At 43.1% G+C, this 23,141-nt stretch overlaps 2 protein-coding genes across 2 annotated transcripts in view; both read right to left on the reverse strand.

The window, feature by feature from the left end:
- Positions 1 to 23,141, reverse strand: part of LOC116938598 (prostaglandin E synthase 3-like) — a 175,319-nt gene that overhangs the window by 12,713 nt on the left and 139,465 nt on the right. The window lies entirely within an intron of this gene.
- Positions 3,928 to 19,507, reverse strand: LOC116938605 (N-myc-interactor-like). Its single transcript, XM_076058612.1, has 9 exons — positions 19,357 to 19,507; positions 16,388 to 16,426; positions 15,887 to 16,045; positions 13,428 to 13,544; positions 9,915 to 10,083; positions 8,244 to 8,350; positions 7,886 to 8,072; positions 6,632 to 6,738; positions 3,928 to 5,602 (listed from the first exon to the last, which is right to left on the reverse strand). Exons 2-9 carry the CDS (start codon positions 16,409 to 16,411, stop codon positions 5,414 to 5,416), a joined length of 1,059 nt encoding a protein of 352 aa, XP_075914727.1. The 5' UTR covers positions 16,412 to 16,426; positions 19,357 to 19,507; the 3' UTR covers positions 3,928 to 5,413.

Below are 23,141 nucleotides of genomic sequence, written 5' to 3' on the forward strand. Positions count from 1 at the left end.
GTAGAATTTAGTACCGCAGAGGTGTTTTTTCCAGTGAAAGGTCGCAGTATATCAGCAAGAAAACGTGCCAGTTTATAGGTGGGGGAGTTGATAGTAGAGACGATGGCACGAAGGGGTGTATCTTCTTTGTGTATCTTTGGAAGGCCATATAATCTTGGTGGTCTGGCAGCAGAGGGTTTCAACGAGAACTGTTTGGTCTCATCAATTAATGCTGTTGAATCAGAGATGATTTTGTTCGTTTTGGTAACCAGGCTGTTGGTGGGATCTCTTTTTATTTTTGTATAGCTACCATCGTTGAGTAGTTCTTGAATTTTGTTGTTATATTCTGTTTTGTCCATGATGACAGTGGCATTGCCCTTGTCGGCTGAGAGGACGACAATATCATCTCTCTTTTTTAATTGAGATAATTCAAAACGTTCGTCTTTGCTGATGTTGCTGGGTGGCAACTTAGCGTTTTTGAGGGTTGCAGCGATTTCAGATCTTGCTACGTCTGCAGCGATGTGACTCAAGCCCTTGAGAGCAACGTCGACATGGGCAATGATATCATTAACCGATAAGTGTCTCGGTGTGACAGCAGATCACTGTTATAATTCAGTGGGCTCACATGACATTGACTTCTCCAAGACGGAGGTTCTTTGCAAACCAACCGGCTACCATGAGAGGTTCGTTCATGAGGCCATTCACATATACAAGCACAGAGACAATTTCAACCGAGAAGATGGATTCTGGCTTAGTAACCATTGGAAATATGTTTTAAACCATTTCCGTTCTTAATTAATTGTATTTTACGATGACCTTCAGACCGCAGCTCTTTCGCTGGCATTGACTCTTAATACCTCTCACACCACGGTTAATGGTATGGTTTACAACATGGAGTATAACAGCGCCTCGCAGCTGTCTCTCTCCCCCTCCTCCGTTCCGACCATGGATGAACTCGTCCGTCTGAACGGGACCCGTAGCTATCCGTGTTGCTAAAGTTGAGGGTAAGAATCCACCCATTTTTCGCCATATAGCATTGTGATATATAACGACTTATTGTTGGTAGCTTAGCTGATTGGAGAATATAGATTTTATTGATAACATTGAGGTAATTTATATTTTAGTATGTTTATTGGTTCACTATATAGTATTCATTATATATTGTATTGTATACCCAGTTACTGTGAATAGCTCAGATGTGTAGGCCTTAACTTCAACATAGCCATTTCTGTGACCAGTCACAAGCTAATCACTCAGTTATTTCAATGCTAAATTCGCCTAGTTATTTCAATGCTAAATTCTCCTGTTTGATTAGTACTAGGTGCCTCGGTGAATGTATATGCTCTGACTTTAACATAACTATTTCTGTGACCAGTTACAAGCTAATCACTCAGCTATTTCAATGCTAAATTCTATGCTAATTCCTTTGTCAAGGAGTGCCTCTGCGGATGTGTATACTTTAACTTAGCTATTTCAATGCTAAATTCTATGCTAATTCCTTTGTCAAGGGGTGCTTTTGTGGATTTGTATGCTTTAACTTTAACATAGCCTTTTCTGTGACCAGTCACAAGCTAATCACTCAGCCATTTCAATGCTAAATTATATGCTAATTCCTTTGTCAAGGCGCTTTGTTTCTTCTCACACAGCGTGGCTTTCTCACTCCAGCGCTGTCCTCCAGACAGTCTCCTCCCCTTCACCTGATGAAGGCCGCTTGTGTTGTGGCCGGAACGTCGTGAGAATATTATTGTGTTATTTTATTTTATCAATGTATTATTTTATTCTCATTCTACGTGACTTTACCGAAAGAACCAAAGAAGATGAATCCTTGCAGTCACGAAAGCTTTAAATCGAAATAGTAAGTACTCATTTTGCAAATGTTGTGGATTTGCTCTCAAACACACCAGTGTTGCTTTACTAAGTGACAAATTGGCATGCTCTGTTTCCGTGACAAACCTTACTAATTGGCTGTGTCGGGTGGTGGCGGGGTTTAACGAAACATTTACGCGATCCAACCCCCAAAAAACACCTGTATTATGGATGCTATTGGTCGCGAAAGCCCTACTACTACGTGTTAAACTCCACCAACCTCATTCTCGTGTTCGACGTATTTTCTGGGAAATGCTAACGTGGCCACCACCATGTGGGGGCAGTGTTCAACCGTGGTTGTCAAAAGGTTGTCAAAATAGTGCTCTCCAACCAATCATAATCATCGGACGTGATTTACTCAGGACTGTGAATAGCACGTACACACAAGCTGATTGCATCGCTACTTCAGAAGTCCCCTTGAGCGTGTTTCCCTCCTTTGGATTTCACTTCCAATGTCCGAATTGTCTCTTCATAGTCACCCCAACTAAATGATATTTCTTACCCCAGAGGCCCACACACTCCAAAATGCCAACAGCGCATAAGTCTATTGGCTGGGCCTTAAGCCGCGACCGCATCCCTGCTTTCATAGCCTCATCGCCTGAAACGTTTATCTCGTGAAGGTACAAACAGTTGTAGTCAAAGAGAGACTAGGTCTATACTGTGTCGTATGTTCCAGAACATTCCATCGATGTACGTGCAGAGTGTGGCCATGTATTATGCTGAAACACTCCCTTTCCAAAAATATCAATCGCCTTTTTAAACACTATCAGGCTTCAATTTGCTTTCAGACAAGTCACACAATTTAATAATGGGCCAGTTTCGGTTTTCTTTGAAGGGAAATATTACCGTATATAATATACATATACCCAAAATGCACCACGGCGATGGATAGTTTAATTTAACACCGAGGTTTTCATAGCCAACGTGATTCATATTTTAGGTTAGGCCACGAAATGATCACACCAAATGTGTGATGAACCCTCCTCCACCCAACACAGCCAAATCAATGTTCACGTGTACAAGCGTTTAAACTCGCCAATTATTAGCGTTTCAGCTCACCCATTGGTTAAAATAAATTATCACAACCAAATTTGTGTCGATGGGTTTGAGGCTGGTCAAATAATTACGTGGCCTCACCCAAAAAACAATTATGGATCATGCTTTTGTTTCGTGTTATTGAATACACACCTACCATGTGAATTATAGTGTTTAAGTATAGATTGGAGTACAGTAATGAGTGACCACTTCCTGACAACCTTTGATCAAGACTACATCTCCGTGTAAGCCAAATGCTAAAGGGCATTTCTACATGAAGTTAGATCTCGTATCTCTGTAGATTCCAAATTGCTCAAACACGATGGGTAGTGGAGTCGGGTCGTGTGCTGCATGTTGTTCTATGCAGCATCAAACCTCAGAATGGTTTTAGGATACAGTAGTTGCATAAGACAACCAGGTTAACGTGTTATTCATTTGAATACCATATTGTGTATAATGTGGCTGCAGAATAATTAATTTTGGGGAAACAAGCAATGTGTTCAGTGAGCATGTGTCAGAGAGATCAACAAGTGTGCCACTATGACGACAGCTTTGGGAACGTAGCCGTTTTGCAAAAAGTGGATTCTCGAGCATTGGGGGCGATACTCATCTCCTGTTTACAGCCCTGAGCTAGTGGTGGAATTGTACATTCATATGGCGGGGGTCCGTCCATCGGACAACCACTGTTGATTCCCCCCCCCCCACCGAGTGATACTAATTTCACCAATCCAAAAAAGGAGTTGAACTCCCAACTCTTTCCGATGTCACCGCGGAGCAAAATTTGTTTGCTTTGTTTTGTTATAGCAAATGTGTTGCTGCTGCCGCCGCCGCCGCCGCTAGGATTGCCCGTGGGGGTGGGCTTGGTATGGTCGTTCCACTTCCTAATTTAGAACACGGGGATTTCCAGCGGGCTTGCGCAAAGCAATGTCACGCGGCTCTTTAACTACATTGCGAAAGTCAGTTTTTATTGCTGAAAAAAAGACGCCCGTCTATGCCACGTTAATTTCTCACAACACACATGCACGAGTATACAATACGATCCTCAAACACAGTTAAGTGATTGTTTATTCAGAGCCACGTAAAGAATTTAACATCCACAAGTATCCATGTGTATAAAACTGCCTTTAAATGTGTTTTGTGACCTCGACACGTGAACACAGTATGGTGGTATGAACACAAATGCAGCTTAATTGCACTTTTGTTGTTTCACGGCATGGCTTCAAGTGTGAACCGATTTTTTATTTCCCCAATCTCTGCCTCATTGAATATTACGTACTGCAGTAGTAAACATACCGCCATGTTACATGATTGGGGTACAATGATTGATTGATCAATGCACCTAAGCTCACTGTCGTAAGATTTGTATGCTGAAATGGATGGGTTCACATTCTGTGCAGCCAGTAGAACTGCTATCATTAACTGCACTGTTCACAGAAACAAAGTTGTTTAATACTCATCAGGCCCCATGGTGTAGTGTAGTCTCGAACTCATATCCCAATTTTAACTTTTTAGCCTGCCTATGTTCTTTGAAGAAGGGCAATTGCCCAAAACATCACCCATTATATATTTTCCCTATAAGGGCATAGTGTCATGGACAAACGTGTTCAGTTTTTGTAAAAAAAATCAAGGATAGACTCATGAATCGAATCGCGATTGTGAATGCCAAATAATCCCTATTACAAAGCGACATAACATCGTCCGTGTTGAATTACAGTATAACAATAAGTCACTTTTGTGGAGATTACAGAACCTGCAGTGTTATTAGACCACACCAGTTGCACAGCAAACATACAACCTATTCCATCCGAAAATATCTTGTATGTTGACAACATCTGTAAAGGGGAAGTTCACTGCAATTGAGTTTCGTTTGCACTGTCTCGTGCTTAACATTTGCCAAAGGTTAACGCTACATGTTTAAACTGGAAATTTTGCAATATTTGAATTTTATCATTGCTACAATTGTGTTAAGTGGTTTGCATTGTTATCCAATAATGGGGAAATCTAATTATGTGTATAAACAAGTGCCTTTAACATATGTTCCATTTAAAACATGCACATGTTTACAAGTTTAATGTATTCATCTTGGCGTCCATGAAAAATGTACAGAAATGCGAAGTAATATTTTTATATACTGTATGTAAATTGCTGTACTGTAATTGCTATAGTGAATTAAACTATATGCAAAACCAAACCAATGTGGATCTTCAAACCTCTTATACTCTTCAAGAAAAGTTCACACAAAAAAATTAAAGATTATTAAATGTTAGGTAATTTTCGTTAACATAAGTAAACTAAATAGATTCCTTTATTGATAACATCAATCCTGAATGCATGTCATATCCCATATAGTGGGCTGATTAACGTATCTATTATTGTGATGTCTCCAGCCTGCATACGCATCTCACATGTTATCGCGGACTGTGCTTTACCCTATATTATATATTATAATGAGATGTTTTTCATAACGCGATGTTCTTCAGGAATGCAGCTACCGCGTTGTAGGAGAGCAGACTGTATCTGTGTGCGAGCTCCGTCACTTGTCAGCTATAAAGCCCACCAAAGCGCATTTGCTCTTGGGTATGTACACGATGTCCTCCACCTCACCGCCACCATTGCTAGGCTTCTGGAAGTGGATCTCAAGTTGGTCCTCCATCTCCTCTTGTGTCAACACCTCCTGTATGCCCGTCAATAGTACGGTCCGCCTGCTCACCGCTGTGAATGTCTGTTGGAGAGTGTAGGTATGCGTGTTTGTGCACACAAAATCATATATTTCTTGAACACGTTTTCAGTGTAAAAGCATCCTGGTAGGCCCACAGCCTATGCATACCAAGCCCATGGCCCAACGCTAACGTGTTCACAGCTTGTTGCAGAGGTTCACGATTCAAGGCTGGTGGCCGCTCTGGTTGTTACTGCGGGTTTATTAACCATATACGATAAGTCCTCGCTTAACACGTGTTCACACGACACATTTTTCACTATTACGCGGCTCTTCCATGAGGGAACACAACAGTTTGAGCGGTCGACGACGAAATACTTTCTTGAGTTGCGCAGCTGAGTGGTATGATTCAGTACGTGGAATGATACGGTATGATACAGTATGTGGCAGTGTACCCTAATCTCAATTCTTTGTCCCACCATGGGATTACTGCAGGCTGATTTTTTAGTGCAAATTAGTAATTCACTGCTTAACGCATTTTCGCGTAATGTGGCACTTTTCAGGAACACAACTACCGCGTTAAACGAGGAATAACTGTTTACTCAATATCTGCTTCACAGTGGACGTAGATCCCATGACGTCATTCAAAACAAATAGGCCACCGTGTGCCAGGGTCATGGTCTAAATTTGACAAATTTGACAAATTACTCAAATTGTATTTGACAGCAATCATTGCCCCTACTGCCAGACTCATGTCCGTTTTTAGGCCAGGTGCTAAGTCACTTTGTGCCCAAAGGGATAACTGCCACTGGAGGTGCCCTTTCAAATGTTTTAGATGAGATGCCATGCAAGTCACCTATCATGTGTCAAGTGCTCTGAGAAGCCCTGGCATAACCAGTGCTCTATCGAAAACTAAAGATCATTATAGATCACTTTGTACTACCTGCCAGACTTCTAGGGCAGCCTTCATATTGGGCTGCTACAGAGCCTGTTAAGTGCCAAGCCCCAGGACAAACATAACCAAGACCAATTCATCTTTCAGCGGTCCTGTATCTAGCTCTGCACAATTCAAGGAATACCCATTGCATACCATACCTTGAAATTCGTAAGTTCTCCATTTAAAACAGGAGATACCTTGACGCGTATCTCCTCCCTTCCAATGTTAATATATTGCCTCTTTTGCCGGACAACTGAACCTGCAACTGAAGAATAGCATAGAGGCGGTGAACACATGACAATGTAAAAGGGGAAACCTGAATAACCTAGTACATTTAAAATAATCTGTTCATTCACTTTCACGTCAATTCAATTACATTTTCTTTAACTACCATTAGGGCCTTTTGAAGTTTTCTTTTTTTGCGAGAGACATCTGCCTTTTAGTACAAGCACAATTATTGAAAAATGTGGTTTTATTTATTACAAATGTCAGGAATTTTCGAATTTGGGATTTAGTTTACTCGAGAGCATATAAGAGCTTATTATAAGTCATGTCAAAGTTCACTTTACTGAAAATGGTATTTTAAAATGTTGCTTCATAGCACTAATACATGCACAATTTACATCTGCCACATATTTAAGTACCAAGTACTCTGTTATACATTCGAATTTATGTCTGCACAGAAGAATGACATACATAAAAGTCCCAAAATTGTCACGTGATCTATTGAGGCACCCCTCTTTGGAGCAGCCAAAAGGTCATCTCAACATGACGTTAGGCAGCAGGGTGGTGCAATGATAACACTTGTGACTCGCAGTAATCATCATCTGGGATCGATTCCTAATTTGGGTGCCTTTCTGCATGGACTTTGTGCGTTTTCCCCTTGTACTGCATGAGGTGTTTCTAGATTATCTGGTTTCCTCTTATAACTAAAAAATACATATACTGTGACTTGTATTGCTCAAATATTCCAATGCTGAAAATTACCTATAATTTTCTTAATTGGGATTACGCATTGCTACATCAACCCCTACTGTGAGAAATTAGGAACCTCCTGAAAAAGTCTTGCAACTCGGTACTATGTATGTTGAACCTCTTTCTCACACCGTACGTAGCCAACCGTGCTAATCAGAGGTGCGATGGGAGAACAACAAACTAAACACAAAAAGCAGTTGTAAATAAATTAATTTTCAATATAGATTTAAAAGTGCATAGCTCCAGTGGCTTCCTAATATCGGAAGGAAGAGCGCTCCAGATGGCCGCAGAAGCGCATCTGAAAGCACGCGATACAATAGCCATCTTTGTTCGATGGCTAGCCGGAAGCCGCTGTGAAGATGAAAGCCTCAGTGAGGCTTTCCTCGGTAAACATAATAATAAAACGTGAAGCAGTGATAATGGACCTGTGCACTTACCACTGGACTTCACAAACGTAATAATAGCTGTCCGTTCCTTCTTATTGTACTCCACTTTCTCTATATCACCCCCACCATTCTTGGCTTTGTAGAAATGCAACTCCAACTTATCCTTCATTTGTTCTTCGTCCAAGGTGTCTGGAATTTCTGACACAATAATCTGCTGTCTACTGACTTCAGTTGAGATCTGAAGAATACACACAGGTGAATGTTTCAGATTCTGTAGTGCCCAGTTGTGTACTTGTATTTAATGTGCCAGGATTTTCTGGACAAAATAATACAAAGTTAGAGAATGAAACAAAATTATTAAATGGTACGCATTTTATTCATGGCGTGCAGTTAGTTGTGAACCTCTCACCTTGAACTCCTGAATGGCTTCGAGCAAAGGCGACTGAGCCTTCATTTCTATTTTGAAACCGTCGAACGCTACATTGTGACATTTTGCAGCGAGTACACTTTGAGCAACTGTAAATAAACAGAAACCATTCCTGAAGTTGCTTAAAAATTAAGATGTCAGTTTACAGTACAATTGTTATATTGGAGATACTCATGAGAATGCTCAACTATCGTTTTCAGTTTGCATAAATTGCTTTGCCAAGTGAGATACGAGTAGTGGAATATTGTGGCGGCGCACTGCACTATGACTCTGGCAAACTGTTCGATTCCTGGCTAGAGCTAACACCATGGGTGAGTGGTCTCTGCAATAGTGCTGGGCTCCACCCCCACTTCAACAACTCACACTGGCCAGCTTGGTGAAGTATGGTTATACAACTCCCATTTTACTAAAAGTGCATAAAGTTGCCTTTACCCAGCACTGGATTGACAAAGAGTTGTAAAAATGTACTCGTAATGTGGGAACAATAGTAGGTAGAGACCTGGCTTTATATACATTTTCAAGAGAACTAGCAACCCCTATGTACTTTGGACATGGCCGTTCGTCCCTCCCTGCCAGCCGGCCAAACTTGTATAGAGCCCTGTCTTCCTCAACCTTTCTCTCATCTTCTCATACTATATATTGCAGTTTAGCTCCAATTTCTCGCTTTGCGTTTGATTCTATTTCTAAATTACTTTGTCCCCTCTCCTCCCTCCGCTGTATCTCACCCACTTCCCTTCCCCACTCTCTCCATGTTTCTCTCACCTCTCGCTCTCCTTATTCCCACCTCTCCATTTTCCAATCTAAATCTCGCTTGCCTCTCCTTGATCCTCTCTCCCCCTGCTTTGTCACATTCCCTTGCTGTCCTCATTACGTTTTGTTCTCTCCTCTCCATTTCATGCCCTTTAAAGCTCTCCCATCCCTCCTCTCCATCTCTTCTTTCCTCCTCTATCTCCCACCCTCACCTCCCTCTTCTATCCCCCACCCTCACCTCCCTCCTCTATTCCCCTCCCTGACCTCCCTCCTTTGTTCTTATATAGTATGCTAGCATTAGTATGATAGCACATCCGGGGTGGAGGTCAGGTGGGATGCTGGTGACGCAATCACGTAGATGAAGGGACCACCACGCACGACCACTTGGGACCGTGGCACCCAGCCATACAGGAATCTACCCAGGTTATCCAGCCAGAAAACTTATCATATAGTATAAAAGTTAATAAAAAAATGTCATATTGATATCATAAGCCAAATGGGATAATAGTGTCCGATTTACGATGATTACCAGTTATATTTACCACTTCAGAAAACATTAATCATATGTTACGTTAAAATACTTCCGGTTTCATGTTTGTATTAATGTAGGGTAACATGAAAAAAGGATGGGGTGTTGTATAACGAATCGTTAACCAAATCTTATTTTTCCCATATACCTTTGAGTTTGCAGACAGCGGATTTGCCGATTGTGGCTATTCAAGAACGTATGGTCAAGGTCTTGGTGTACAGGGTATCGTGGATTAGATCACAATTTATTGGAGTTCTCCTGTATATGTGAAAATGTTAATTATTTTAGCAGGAAGATGAAGAGACCTATAGTGAGGAATATAGAATAACAATGGAAGAAAGTGCAGATTCTTGCCAATAAATAAAAAAACATACCTTCTTCACTCTCAAACGTGATGAGCGCTTGAGGTCCTTTCAGAGGGTAAATGATGCGTGGAATGAATTCGTATTCAACCACAATTGGTATTTTCGAGTCCCTTTCAATCAACTTCATGGGCACACTCTTGGAAAAGCTCATCAACTTCTCTGGCAGTGATGATGAAATCTGAAATAATTAACATTTTCACATATACAGCGAGAACTCCAATAAATTGTATACTTTCATTATTAATTCATATTACCGTATTGATGAAACATGAACAGTGGTATGCTTTGCATGTTACAAAGATTACGCAAAACATGATTCCATTCTATTTAGGATTTATCTAGCACGCTTTCCAGGGCACATTACAACACAAGCCGGCGGCGGTACAGAAGGGGCAAAAGGGGAGCAACGGGTGGGGTGGAGCGGCTGTCAATGAGGGAGGTGACGGAAGGAATGGAGGGACAGGGGCTGGGAATGGAGCTGATATTGCAGGGGTAGGGAAGGTGGAATGCGGTGGAGTGCGATAGTGAATGAGGGTGACAGATGGGTGCAACGTGGATGAGAGGCAGCGGGGTATGGGGCACATGCGTGAAGTGGAAAGATAGATAGGTGCTTTGGCTGGGCATGGATGAGGGTAGGTGAAGGGTGGTAGTGGAAGAGGTCTGGTGGCCGGATAGTTGAGCTGATTGAGGAGCACAGAGGAGGGCTGGGGGAAGAGATGTGGTTAGGTGCACACAGAGAAAGCGAGACGTGGGAGCCGGGTCAAAAATGATGGTCATAGGAGGAAGAGGACCGGGGGAGTGGGAGTGGGTTAGAGGCGGGGAAAGGAACCGGTAGAGGTGGAGGCAGTGGAAGAGAAAAAGCAAAATAAAAGAGAAAGGAGCTGAGGGCAGAGGGAAAGAAGGAAAGCGAGGGGGAGAGTCTAACGTGGCGAGGTAGTTTGTTCCAGTGAAACGGGGGCAAGCAGAAAGAAAGAACGAAAGCGAGACTGGGTGCAAGGAGGTGAAGGAACAATGAGAAAAAGGGAATATGGAGATGGGAGGGAGCATGAAAGGACGTATAAAGAAATGAGAGAAGAGAAGTGGGGGAGGGGACAAGACCGTGCAAAGCTTTGAATACTAGGGTGAGGAAATTAAAAAGACAGCAATGATAGACAGGAAGCCAGTGAAGTTGTTGGAGAGGAAAGCAGTGAGATGCGTAGGGAAGGTTGAGTACAGCGGGTGCAGCTACGTTTTGCATGTGTTGGAGAGGGATAAAGGCGTAAGCAGGGAGACCGACCAGGAGTGAGTTGCAGTAATCTAGACGAGTGAAGACAAGGGGAGTGTACGATGAGTTTGGCAGCAGTAGTAGTGATAAGGGGGCGGATTTTCCTGATGTTGTACAGATGGTAACGGCGTGTGCGAGTGGTGTTGGCAATGTTGGAAGTGAAGGAGACAGTGGAATCAAAGATAACACCGAGAGTGAGGGTGGAAGAGTTTGGGTAGAGGCTAAGGGGGGGGGGGGGGGGGGGAAGAAGTGGAGGGTGCAGGAGGGGGGTGAGCAAGAGGATGGAAAGAAAAGCACCGAGGTTTTGGAAGGATTTAGGGCAAGGAAGGTTTGGGTCATCCAGGCTGGTACGGCTGTCAGACAGGACGAGATGCGGAGGGAAAGATCGGAGGTGAATGATTTGAAGGAGAAGAAAATTTGAGTGTCATCGGCAAAGAGGTGATAGGAGATATCAAAAGAAGAAAGAATAGACTCTAGGGGAGGTGTGTAAACAGAGAACAGAAGGGGACCAAGTGCCGAGCCCTGGGGGACACCGACCGTGACAAGGGCGGTGGAGGAAGAGCAGTGGTTGAAAGAGACAGTCGTTAAACAGGAGGTTAGGAAAGAACGGAGCCAAGAGAGATGGGTGTCAGAGATGCCGACGTTGGAGAGAGTGGCTAAGAGGATGGAGTGGTCGAGGGTGTCGAAGGCACAAGATCGAGAGAGAGATAAGGGCGGAGGATAGACCGCAGTGACGCCAGTTGGCCAGGTGGTTGTAGATGAGGAGAGTGGTTTCAGTGGAGTGGAAAGGGCGGAACCCAGACTGGTGGAGAGGATACAGTGAGTGGGAAGAGATGTAGGGTGAGAGGCGGGGAGTGCACTAAGCATTCAAGGAGTTTGGAGAAATAATAAAGCACGGAAATAGGGCGTTAGTTTGCAGGGACAGAAGAATCTAGAGAAGGTTTTTTGAGAAGCGGTATGCTGATGGCAGTTTTGTTCGGGTTGGGGAAGGTGCCGGAAAAGAGGGAAGAGTTAAAGAGAGCCAAGAGAAATGGAATAATGGTGGGGAGAATGGATGGAAGAAGGGAAGGCGGAAGGGGATCGAGGGAGGAAAAGGTAGGGTGGGGTTTTGAGATGACGGTAGACAGCTCCAGAAGAGAAACAGGGGATAAATCATTTCAGGAAAAAGTAGTAGGGTGGAGCGGAGAGGGGTTGGTAGGTGCAGGGATGTCAGGTGGTTGCGCAGTGAGCAAGGAGGAGCAGATGTGGTCGATCTTGGTCGAGAAGTAGTTGGAGCGGACCACAGGAGTGGGGCAGAAGATGAAGTGACAGGTGTTGCAGAAGATGAATGGAGCAGAGAGTTTCGGGCATTGAAGAGTAGGGTGTGGAAATAGGGAGGAAATGAGGGTAAGGAAGTATGATTGGCGAGAAACCTCCAGGGCCGAATTGTAATTTTTGATAATAGGGAAGTATATGAGGAACGTGATTCACGAGTTGGTGGGGTCCTCCAGATGCGCTCCGCTTTGCGCATGAGCCGGCGCTGTGACTTGAACATTGGTGACAACCAAGGACATGGGGGGCGTTGCAGAGGGTTGAAGGAGAGCAGAGGTGCAAGCGTGTCCCGAGAGGATAAAAGTACTGAACTTATGACAGAAGAAGCAGTGTGTTGGGGTGCAGGAAGCAGGAATCGGAGATGGGGGGGGAAGAGATGAGGAAACCAAGGAAAGAAGTGCGCAGTGCTCAATGGAGCGTAGGTTGCGGCGGAGGTGCGGTTGAAGGCAGGGAACTAGGAGTGTCGCGGTCATTAGTGAGTGATCGGACGGAGGGCAAGGGTCAACTAAAGGATTGGAGGCTGAGCGCATATGCTCAGTGTCTGAACATGATCCGTGTAAAAGGTCAGCTTTAATATACGCTTAACAATTGAGCAGTGAAATGCACGTTTGAAATTGGAATATGAATTGATAACAATTAATGTTTGGCTGTCAAAATAATAAATTGGTGCATCACTGCAATCAGCACGTTAAAGACATGGGTTGGTTGATCAAAATAATTGTTTCACTCCTGAACCCAGTGTTCTGAGAGAGGGCAATACAGAAAATTAGTTCTTGCGGGCATCTGTGCAGACCGATGCTTAAAATATGTGATAATCACCTCTCATGAAGTGTGACATCAAAGCTGACAAAAAGCAGAAGCCCATAACTAGTTTCGAGTACCGTAATAGAATTAACATTATTGTGAATAGGATGATGAGATGTGGTAATATGCCAATTTATGCCCACCTGTTGTTTCTCCTCCAGCTTTTGACACTTGGATGTTGCGTTTTCCAACTCGTCCTTCAAGACTTCCATCTCCTGATCATGCTGGCTTATTGCTACCAATTTTTTCTGCACCTCCGCCTGTAGGAAACATCAGAATTGACAACAGCACGAACAGTGATGATTCATATTCAACTCAAATTTATCTCGTGACTAGGGACGCAGGGAACACTTCTTTTTACTCTTTGGCTGAATAGTTAATGCAATATTTTGCTATATTTGAATAAGAAGCTGAGTAGTACCTCTCTGTCTCACCACATCTGCTCAGGGCACCATTGGTTTCTGAAGCAGCACTGAGCAAGGTGCCCAAACAAAACTTTCAAGGGACTGCATGGGACCCTGCTCCTTGCACTCCCTCATCCTACTAACTGCTTGCTCACTACTCTTTGGTTCTATTCGGTAAAGTCACGTAGGTAAAAATAAAATAACAAAAATCACGACGTTTCGGCCACAACACAAGTGGCCTTCATCAGGTGAAGGGACTGGACTGTCCAGAGGACAGCATTTGAGTGAAGACAGCCAAGCCCAGGTCGCGTCCTTTGTCAAGGCGTTTTTTTGTTTCCTCCCACACAGCTTAAAGGACGCGACCTGGGCTTGCTGTCTTCACTCCAATGCTGTCCTCTGGACAGTCCAGTCCCTTAACCTGATGAAGGCCACTTGTGTTGTGGCCAAAACGTCGTGATTTTTGTTATTTTATTTTTACCTACGTGACTTTACCGAATAGAGCCAAAGAGTATGGATCCTTGCAGTCACGAAAGCTTCAAATCTAGAATTGCTTGCTCACTCCTTGTGTTCTCACCTTACTCACGTCGTTGTCTGCCCTCTCTCATTGCCCCATATCACCCTTCTCTGTGCCCTCTCTTACCTCTCTCATTTTCCTACCTCACCTCTCTCAGTGCTTTCTCTAACATCTCACTTCCTCTCTCACTGCCCTACTCTAACATCTCTTACTTTCACCTTTCTCACTCCCTTCCCTCTCACCTATCTCTCTCTCTGCTCACTAACTTTCCATCTCTCACTATCCTCTTTCATCTCACTCTCTCTCACTGCCATCTATCACAACCCTCCCTCTCCCACTGCCCTCGCATCTGTCTCACCGCACCCCCTCACCTCAAGCCTCCATCTCAGAGTGCGTGCGAGACTCACAAATGCACGTCTCCACCAACGTAAGCCAAGGCTGAGAGTATCGTGCAGGTCACAAGTCCCCACCCCCAACAATGGCAGAATGACACGATACCCGTTATGTTATACGATGTAAAGACAGTACGGAGCGATAGTGGGACAGGATGGTTCCCCGGGACCATGGTTACTAATGGTCGTGCTAATGATGATTGATGAGACAAACGTTGACAGGGTCACGTGAGGGGGAGCACGGGATCCAATGGGGGGGGGGGGGGGTGGTAAGTGTAATTAGGGCGGTGAGTGACAAGAGCAGGTGCAAGCGAGGAGGATTCTAGAATAGGGGCGTGGCCGGACTGGGCAAGGCTTCAGAGCCCGGAGCTGGGGGCTGTTGGTGTGGGGGAATCGCTGTTGTCGTCGTCGTTGTCGCCTTGGATCGGGTCGTCTCCAACGTCCGTGAGATGTCTTGAAACTAGAAGCTATGTTGTCTCTGAATAGAGTTGTCTAACTACCCCAGTGCACCGAGTCACTCGCGGTTACTCGTTGAGTTGTCAGTGGACTTTATTCATAATAAATATACGGAAGAAAAGACGGTGTCTCTGAGAGCTACATTGTACATGAGTTACCCTGTGATTAGGATTGCCACATGTCCTAGTTTTCCCAGGATCATCCTCTCATACCGATTTTCCATGGCATTAAAAGCCCAGTTTTTGTCAGTTGCATAATAACACTGAACTGATGACAATGCATATAAAATTGCACATTTAGTTCTTCCCTCTTCTGGTTTTGTGCGAAATTATTCCCGTGATATGTTCCAGTTTTTGTGTACCTCAAAGGTGACTACCCTAGCTTGTGAGGGTAAAAAAAAACATTCTATCCCAAGTATTAGTTTGCTTTTATGGATATATTCAACTGAATTAGAATAACGTAGATTTTTTTACTAAATTTGATAGCGAATGGGATATTCAGTGTATCCCTAGTATTTACGTTGTCTTCCTGACACACGTGAGTAGAATTTACACTATAGAAATGTAATCTACTTTGAAAATGTGTGTCTTGCTTAGTTATCATACAGATGCACTATGAGATGAGAGATGCAATGAAGCCAAATCCTACGGCACGACCTGTCAATGACCTGCACGTGAACGTGACAACTCCAAGGTCTCCGAAGTTGTTGTTGAAAACCAACAACAGGACTAAAATAATGACTTAGATATGGTTATGGTAAGCCTTGTTCTCAGGTCTCATTCTAAGATACTGTATAATTGAAAATGAAACCGTTAATAATGATTTGTGTAGCTTACGTGTTCCAATTCGATAGTCTTTTGCAGATCCCGAATCTTCTTATCATATTCCCTCTGCATTTGCTCCATTTCTTGCTCCTTTTTCTTGAAGGCTTTCTCAGCTTCCAGCCTAATTTGCCTTATTTCATTTTTGTCTTCTTCGGCAGTGCGAGTCGTCACCTGCACCAGACACAAATTAAATCAGTTTAACTTTCCTGTGTGAAGGTTTGTGCAGATAAAAAAAAATTCATCGCCATTACAAGTCTGATGGTGGTGGAGAAAGTTGCTTTTTGTGGGTCCTATCATCTGCACTTTACCACCCAGATAAAAGCTTACAAACCGTAGATGAACGCAGATGATAGGATTTTCTCAATGCACAACATAACCACTGGGAAAACAGGACTGTTACTTTACTCATGTTCACTTTGAGATTATAATTGCATTTCAGTGTGAATTCACACTACAGTAGTAATTTTATCAACTTTTGGTGAAGACAGGCTTTGAATACATTTTTACACTTACATTGAAGTCAGGAGTGTCATCCATTGCTGTCTGATCAGCCTGTAAAATAAACATTTTAACACATTATTGATATCATTGCTATCACTGTAACAAACGTGCTCACAAGGTCCCATATGGTATCGTTTAACATAGACTAACATTTTCCAAGGTATAAAAGGTGGAGATGATCAATATTCCCACCTCTACTCCACCTTTCAGCAAGAGTTAAAATGTCCATCCTCATTACAATCATCTTATTGCGGTGGAGACTCGCTGTCGATGGGTTCTATTATTTGCACTTTACCGCTCAGATAAAAGGAGTACAATGTGTGGATGAACGCAGATAATAATATCAGGTCAATGCGTCCATTTGGATAACAGGAGTTTTACTAACGTTCACTTTGAAATGTGGTTGCAGATAAGCACTAGGTGCGACAGCCAATTCTGGCTATCGCCTGATAAGGCTGGTTGTAATTGCTGACGAAACGACGTACTCAAATTGTCAATGTTGAGGGTTTACTCTGCCACACACACACCAGTGTGCTGAACTAGTAACTAATTGACATGTTTTATTTATGTGACAAACCTAATTGGCTGTGTCGGGCGATGGTGGGTTTTTACGACGCATTTATATTTTCCCCATCTAACGAAAAAAAACCCTATATTATGCAAATTCGTACCATTATATTTAGACATGCCAATGACCAAATCACCTGGAGCGTGCCTGACCGAGCTTGTCAGAAATCGGTAACTGCAGGTTTCGAGCCTGAATAGTGCTTGCATGGGTCACCACCATGCACAGGTTATTGGCTAATACGGGGCTATGTGGTGGGCCACAGAGGGCAGTGCCGTAAAATCCATTGTTGTACTGATCTTATAGGATCCCGAGTGTATGCTCCCCACCTTCACCAACTCATACTGACCAGCGTACATGATAAAGCATGGTTAAATAACCCCCATGCTGGTCACACATCCAACAACAAGGTCTGCATAATAGACCACTGCCTGCTTCTATCATTTGCCAGCAGAATTTCAGATTCTCACCTGTTGTTGCTTTTTGGAATGTTTTATAACCAGAAGTCTGAGTAATGAAAAAACGGAAGGGATTCACATTCGCTAAGAAATCGCGTTGTGAGAAACGCAAAGTTCCTGGGCCTACATTGCTCACTGAATATTTTCCAAGTCGCTGGAAGAGTGGAGTAGGCACGTTGAGCTCTAGTAGCCACTGCCATGGCGAGAGGTATGATCAGGGGTCGGCAACCAAAATAACAAAAGGATAACAAAAAAAATTCGAATTCGGTAAAAACCCTCAACATTTCAAGAGGTGCAATGCATGTGAATATGAGACGTCGTGGTCCTTGATGAATAACCTCACGAAGCTCTCCTTAAAGATCCGCCTGCTGCTCCAGAGCCGCGGGTTGCTGCCTCTTGTCCAAGATAAACGGCGACTTCCATGGTAAACTAGACTTCAAAGGTAAACTGGTCTCCCGTGATAAACTGGACTCTCATGGTAAACTGGGCTGTCATGATAAACTAGACTTCAAAGGTAAACTGGTCTCCCATGATAAACTGGACTCTCAGGGTAAACTGGGCTGCCATGATAAACTGGACTCTCACGGTAAACTGGTCTCCCATGATAAACTGGACTCTCATAGTAAACTGGGCTGCCATGATGAACTGGACTCTCATGGTAAACTGGGCTGTCATGATAAACTGAATTCCCGTCGTCAGGGGCCGGAAAGCAAAATAACAGCCATTTTTAAAATATATAATTCGGTAAAAAAGCCCCCCCTCAATATTTCAAGAGCTGCAATGCAGTCCTTAAAAGAGCCGCAGGTTGACGACCCCTGGGTTATGATGGATGCAGTATACCGGGGTGCGGAAATAATTCTTAGGTCCCAGACCAGGACAGACCCGGCTGAATGGAAACAAGTTAACTCGTGATACTTGCATTTGGCAGTCGTGCACACGCACGAATACGATGTACGTGCCAGGAAGAAGGGCCAAAACGTTGCCTATTATTTACATTTTATTTTCCTTTTGAAGCCACGCACAGCGTTGCCGGTGAACGTGTTGAGTTTTGTCGCTAATCAGGTGACATTAATCCCCATCACTGACCAAATAGCCGCGCACGGTGTTAGCAATTCATGTTTATTGAGTTGCGTGCTCAAATAACTCACAACGCGCGTGTGAATATGCTAGCCTCCTCCACCCCGCCGCCACGACACATTTATGGATTCAAAACGAAATATAGGCTAATTTAACTCAACGTATATCGGAATTCGCGTTCGAATGTGTGAGATACGTCGTTATAGCGAAATTCCGCCGTATAACGTTAACCGATTTACACCGTTCCAATTGTGCGCAAGTTCACAACTATGATGACCGAATTTGTCGGATTGTAACACGCTCAGAAGAGTTTCAGACGCACTACAACAGGCGTGTGCTCGGTTCTTTATTAAAGTTATACAACAACAAAAAACGCACACACATACCCGCGGATTATAAGACGCAACAAACCCTTTGTCTTTGGGGGTGCTAAGCGCGTCTTATAACACGGCGAGTACGGATGTGTTGCTGTGGTCAGCGTTGCTTTGACTCTTATTAGTGAAAAAGAGTTACACGCGTTAAAATCGCGGCGGTGGTGGTGCTGCTCGATCCAACAATCACCCGCCATAGTAACGTGGAACGTCCACCACTCTCTCAAGAGCCTCCAACAGAAATGGGCTGCAATTTCATCAAAGCTCGTTAACGATTCGAGAGACGTGAACACGACGACTGACACACCAGCAGTCGGTGTGCATGCGTCTGCAGTACAAAGTACCGTGTGTAGTACGCACGCAGGCGCGTGTGTGTGTATGTGTGTAAAAGTATAACACACAAATAGGTGCATGCGTCTGTAGTACAAATCACTGCGTGTGTATAAAAGTATAATTTACAAATAGTTAGCAGAAGGGGGGGGGGGGGGGCAAGAGTCACTCTGTACTCACTGCGTTGCGCTTGCTTCCTTGTTCTGAACTGAGATCAGACCATGAGCCTTGCGCCTACTGCCGGGAATTGTCGTCACGATTTGGGTTTTATCGCCGACTCGCCACCGTCCTGGCCAGCAGGGAGCGTTCTCACGCGAGAGGTTCACAGTTTCATAGTTTCATAGTTCCATTTATTTGGTATAGCCATTGTGAGCCATTCGGCTCTTGAATCGGGTGTAACCGCAACAAACAACAAACAAACAAAAAACATGAACAAGAAAAACATCTTAAAGTGACTTAAAGTGACTTTGTGCATGTGCAAACGGAAAATCCAGAGGAGTTCCGCGTTTCACGACGCAACCTCGAGCGCTCTTTTGGCAACGCGTGAACAACGCGAACTTTAAAAAAAATAAGTAATATTTAAAAACAATCTTTTTTTTTTAAACACGCTTTCATGAAACGTGCCGCGCTAGTAATTTGATTAACTCCACGACTCCAGGAAGTTTGCCCCGAAGCTTGCCACAACGTAAGAGGAGCGTGGCCAATTTATAGCCAGCGTCAGTTGAGCGTGGACAATTAGACCCAAGCCGAAACATAACATCTTATACAAAAATGTTTAGAAATGTTTCTTAAAAATGTTTTTATGATAGAATCTAGTATTGCCATCAGTATGACATAAGTATACCGAGTTTGCAGTCGATACCACATTGGGAAGTGGGTTAAAATTGAGCTACAAGATTTGAGGATACAACGACAACAGAGTGAAATCGTGTAGTAAAAAGTGGAAATGTTTACTGCCGTGGAGCTGTCTGGAGGAGGCTGAAAGGTTTAAAGTCAAAGTGTGCCCCGGTAGTGCAGGGCGGCTTGGAGCACGCGGTGGTGCAGACACGCGAACTAATATCAGCGCAGACTTGGTATTATCTGCGAACAGACCGTGTCCTTCCTCCCCCTTACCCCCTTTCACTAAGGGGCCGTCCACAAATGACGTCACGCACCTAGGGGGGTGGGGTCAGACATTTGTGACGATGTGTGACGAGGGAGGGGGGGGAGTTTGAGAAATGTGACGTCACATCAAAATGCGCAACTTTAAATGAATATGGACAACACGTTCTACTTAATTAAATAGACTTTTTAATCAATGTTTTCTCCTACAACATCAGAGTACAGCGCCACATTAAATACGCACTACAATAACAATAGCTTAAAGCGATTTGAAGCATGTTTTATTTTCAAATTGGAAATATGGTTTGGGGGGGGGGCAGAGCTTTGTGACGTCATATTTGAAGGGGGGGGTCTGACTTTTTGTGACGCCGTGTGACGAGGGGGGTGGGGGTCAAAAATCGTTCAAAATCGCGTGACGTCATTTATGGACGGCCCCTTTGTTTAGCTATCATTTGTGGCCATGTCTCTCTTTAAAAAAAAGCTACGCAGCTCAGTGGGACTTACATGGTAAAATAAAAGAGTGGTAGTAAGCAGACATTTTCTTGTGTATATATACTTTAGTCATTGTACATTAACTGTTATTTCTTTCTGGCTCTACTAAAAGCCTAGTTGGTAATAATTTCTGGAGGACAGTTGTGATCAGTCACCGTCATGTACTGTCTATTTTTTGTCTGCAATAAGCATAATAAACAGAGGCCTGGCATATCTGCAGCTGCGTTTATAGTGGTAAAGTTGGTTTGTATTGGAGTGTGTCAGTCGATGTCGAAAAGTACCGTGTGGAAAAAGAGGAAGCAGCTTATTTTCGATTTTGCATTTGTTCCTTCAGGCGAGACATGTTCATGCACGAGTGACAACACATAGGATAATGCTCACACGACCGCCACTACAAATAAGTACAATTTTCATCCACTGCTGGATAAGCACCGACCCCGATGTTGTGTGTGTCATGGGAGTTATTTGACCATACTTTACGTTAATCAGTGCAAGTTGGTGGGAGCATTGAGGTATAATACAATCATGGATTATGGCTACACTCTTCTCTGCTCCCCATCGTGTGGCTCCATTGAACCGGGGAAACAACAATGTACTGTATAGGCAAAATAAAACAAGCAATGTATGGTTTGCGCCAGTTTGCAGCTTCAATGAGAAGCCAGAAACATTGTTGTGCGAATATTGTGCAACACAAAACAGTGTTTCTGGTAGGATGACATACCAATGATTCTAAGCGCTATTGCTATGATGGCTGCGTGTTCAAAATTACTCTATGTTGTACAGTATTGAAAATTCCATACAAAATCTTAATGGTGTAAATTTTGATTTAAAGCTTTCGTGACTGCAGGGATTCATATTCTTGGTTCTTTCGGTAAAGTCACCACGTAGAAGGGAAACAATAAAATAATAAAAATATAAATAATAAAATTCTCACGACGTTTTTTTATTTATTGTTTCCCTTCTACGCGACTTTACCGAAAGAACCAAGAATACTTAATGGTCTAGCTGTTTAATTGATACATATTGTTCCCGTCGACAGTCTGCTACTTTTAATACTGGAGAGTGGGGACACAATGGTTAACGCAATCAACTGAAAATGGTAACCCGAGTTGGTTCCCGGTCATGGTATTATGACTAGTTCTGACCTACTCTTCCCCATCAAGCACTGACCAGTGCTGAGAAGGAGTGAATTAACAAGTAAAAATTATTAGCAAACTTTTAAAAAATTGTCGATGTTTTTACTTATTGTAATTACATGTCAAAATTTTTAACTCGACCTGATTACTGCTTAGCTTAATGTTTAAAAGGACAAACTTGAATTTTAACGAGCTGTCCTTTTGATAACCTTAATATTTCAGCTGGGTGGCGCTACAGATTGACTAAAATATTAAGGTTGCACAAGTTCAAATTCATTTGGAGGTTGACGTAGCCCTTTATCCCTTTCGGGTCAATGAAATAAGTATTATTTTGTAGGAAATACTTGTCATCTGCAAAGAATGGCCCCACTGAAAATTTAGATTTTTCAGAACTTAGGGCTGTCAATAGACGTTAGTTCTGCAACACACTTATGTTTAGAAGAGGCACTCTTGTTAAAATGATAAGCAATCAAATAAATAAAACAAAAATACTGTAATCACTGAATTATTGCACATCCCATGTTCAGTAGATGCCCTTGGCCTTCAGGATATCCATAACTAAAAAGGGAAACATTTTTTGACCATTCAGAAAGTTGGAATACATATTCACATGACTCGCATGCATTATATTTAAGAGAGAACTATTGAGTGCATTTTTTTATTACTGTACTATAACTATAAGCATAATTTTTTTTAGACAAAGCTTCATTAGATATACATTTTAGTTAAAATCAAATGTTTGCTGGAATCACTAGGAAGATAGAACGTTCAGTAATTATGCTTTACCTTTCAGGTCCACCGAGTTTACTGGTTTATTGGTGAATATTGTTCCCGGTCACGCAGTTCTGGAATCCCGTGGTTGTGGACGTTCCAACAGTGAAGATGAGCCGCTGAGTAAAAGCTTTCTCCAGGAGTGAATGGACGTGCCGTCCCTCTGGCGAACCGGCCAAGTACGCCGTTCTTCTTGCCCCCGTAAAATTTTACTCCAGGGTTTGGATACTCGGCCTGCATTACAAGAGGAAGATGTACAACTATGCAAAAAACACACAGTATGCACATTTTATTTTTAGCTATTACATACTTTGAAGTTCCACCAAAGGTTACTTTTATTGTTGTCTGCACAAACTGCAATGGCAACCGATTATCATACAGTTGGCAGTGCGTTCAACAATTAACATATATTAAGATATGTAGATGAAGTTGTATTATATATCTTACCTTTTGCACACCATTAGG

Source organism: Petromyzon marinus, chromosome 4, assembly GCF_048934315.1.
Source record: "Petromyzon marinus isolate PM22_M1 ecotype Great Lakes invasive population chromosome 4, UKy_Petmar_22M1.pri1.0, whole genome shotgun sequence".
Taxonomy (NCBI): Eukaryota; Metazoa; Chordata; class Hyperoartia; order Petromyzontiformes; family Petromyzontidae; genus Petromyzon; species Petromyzon marinus.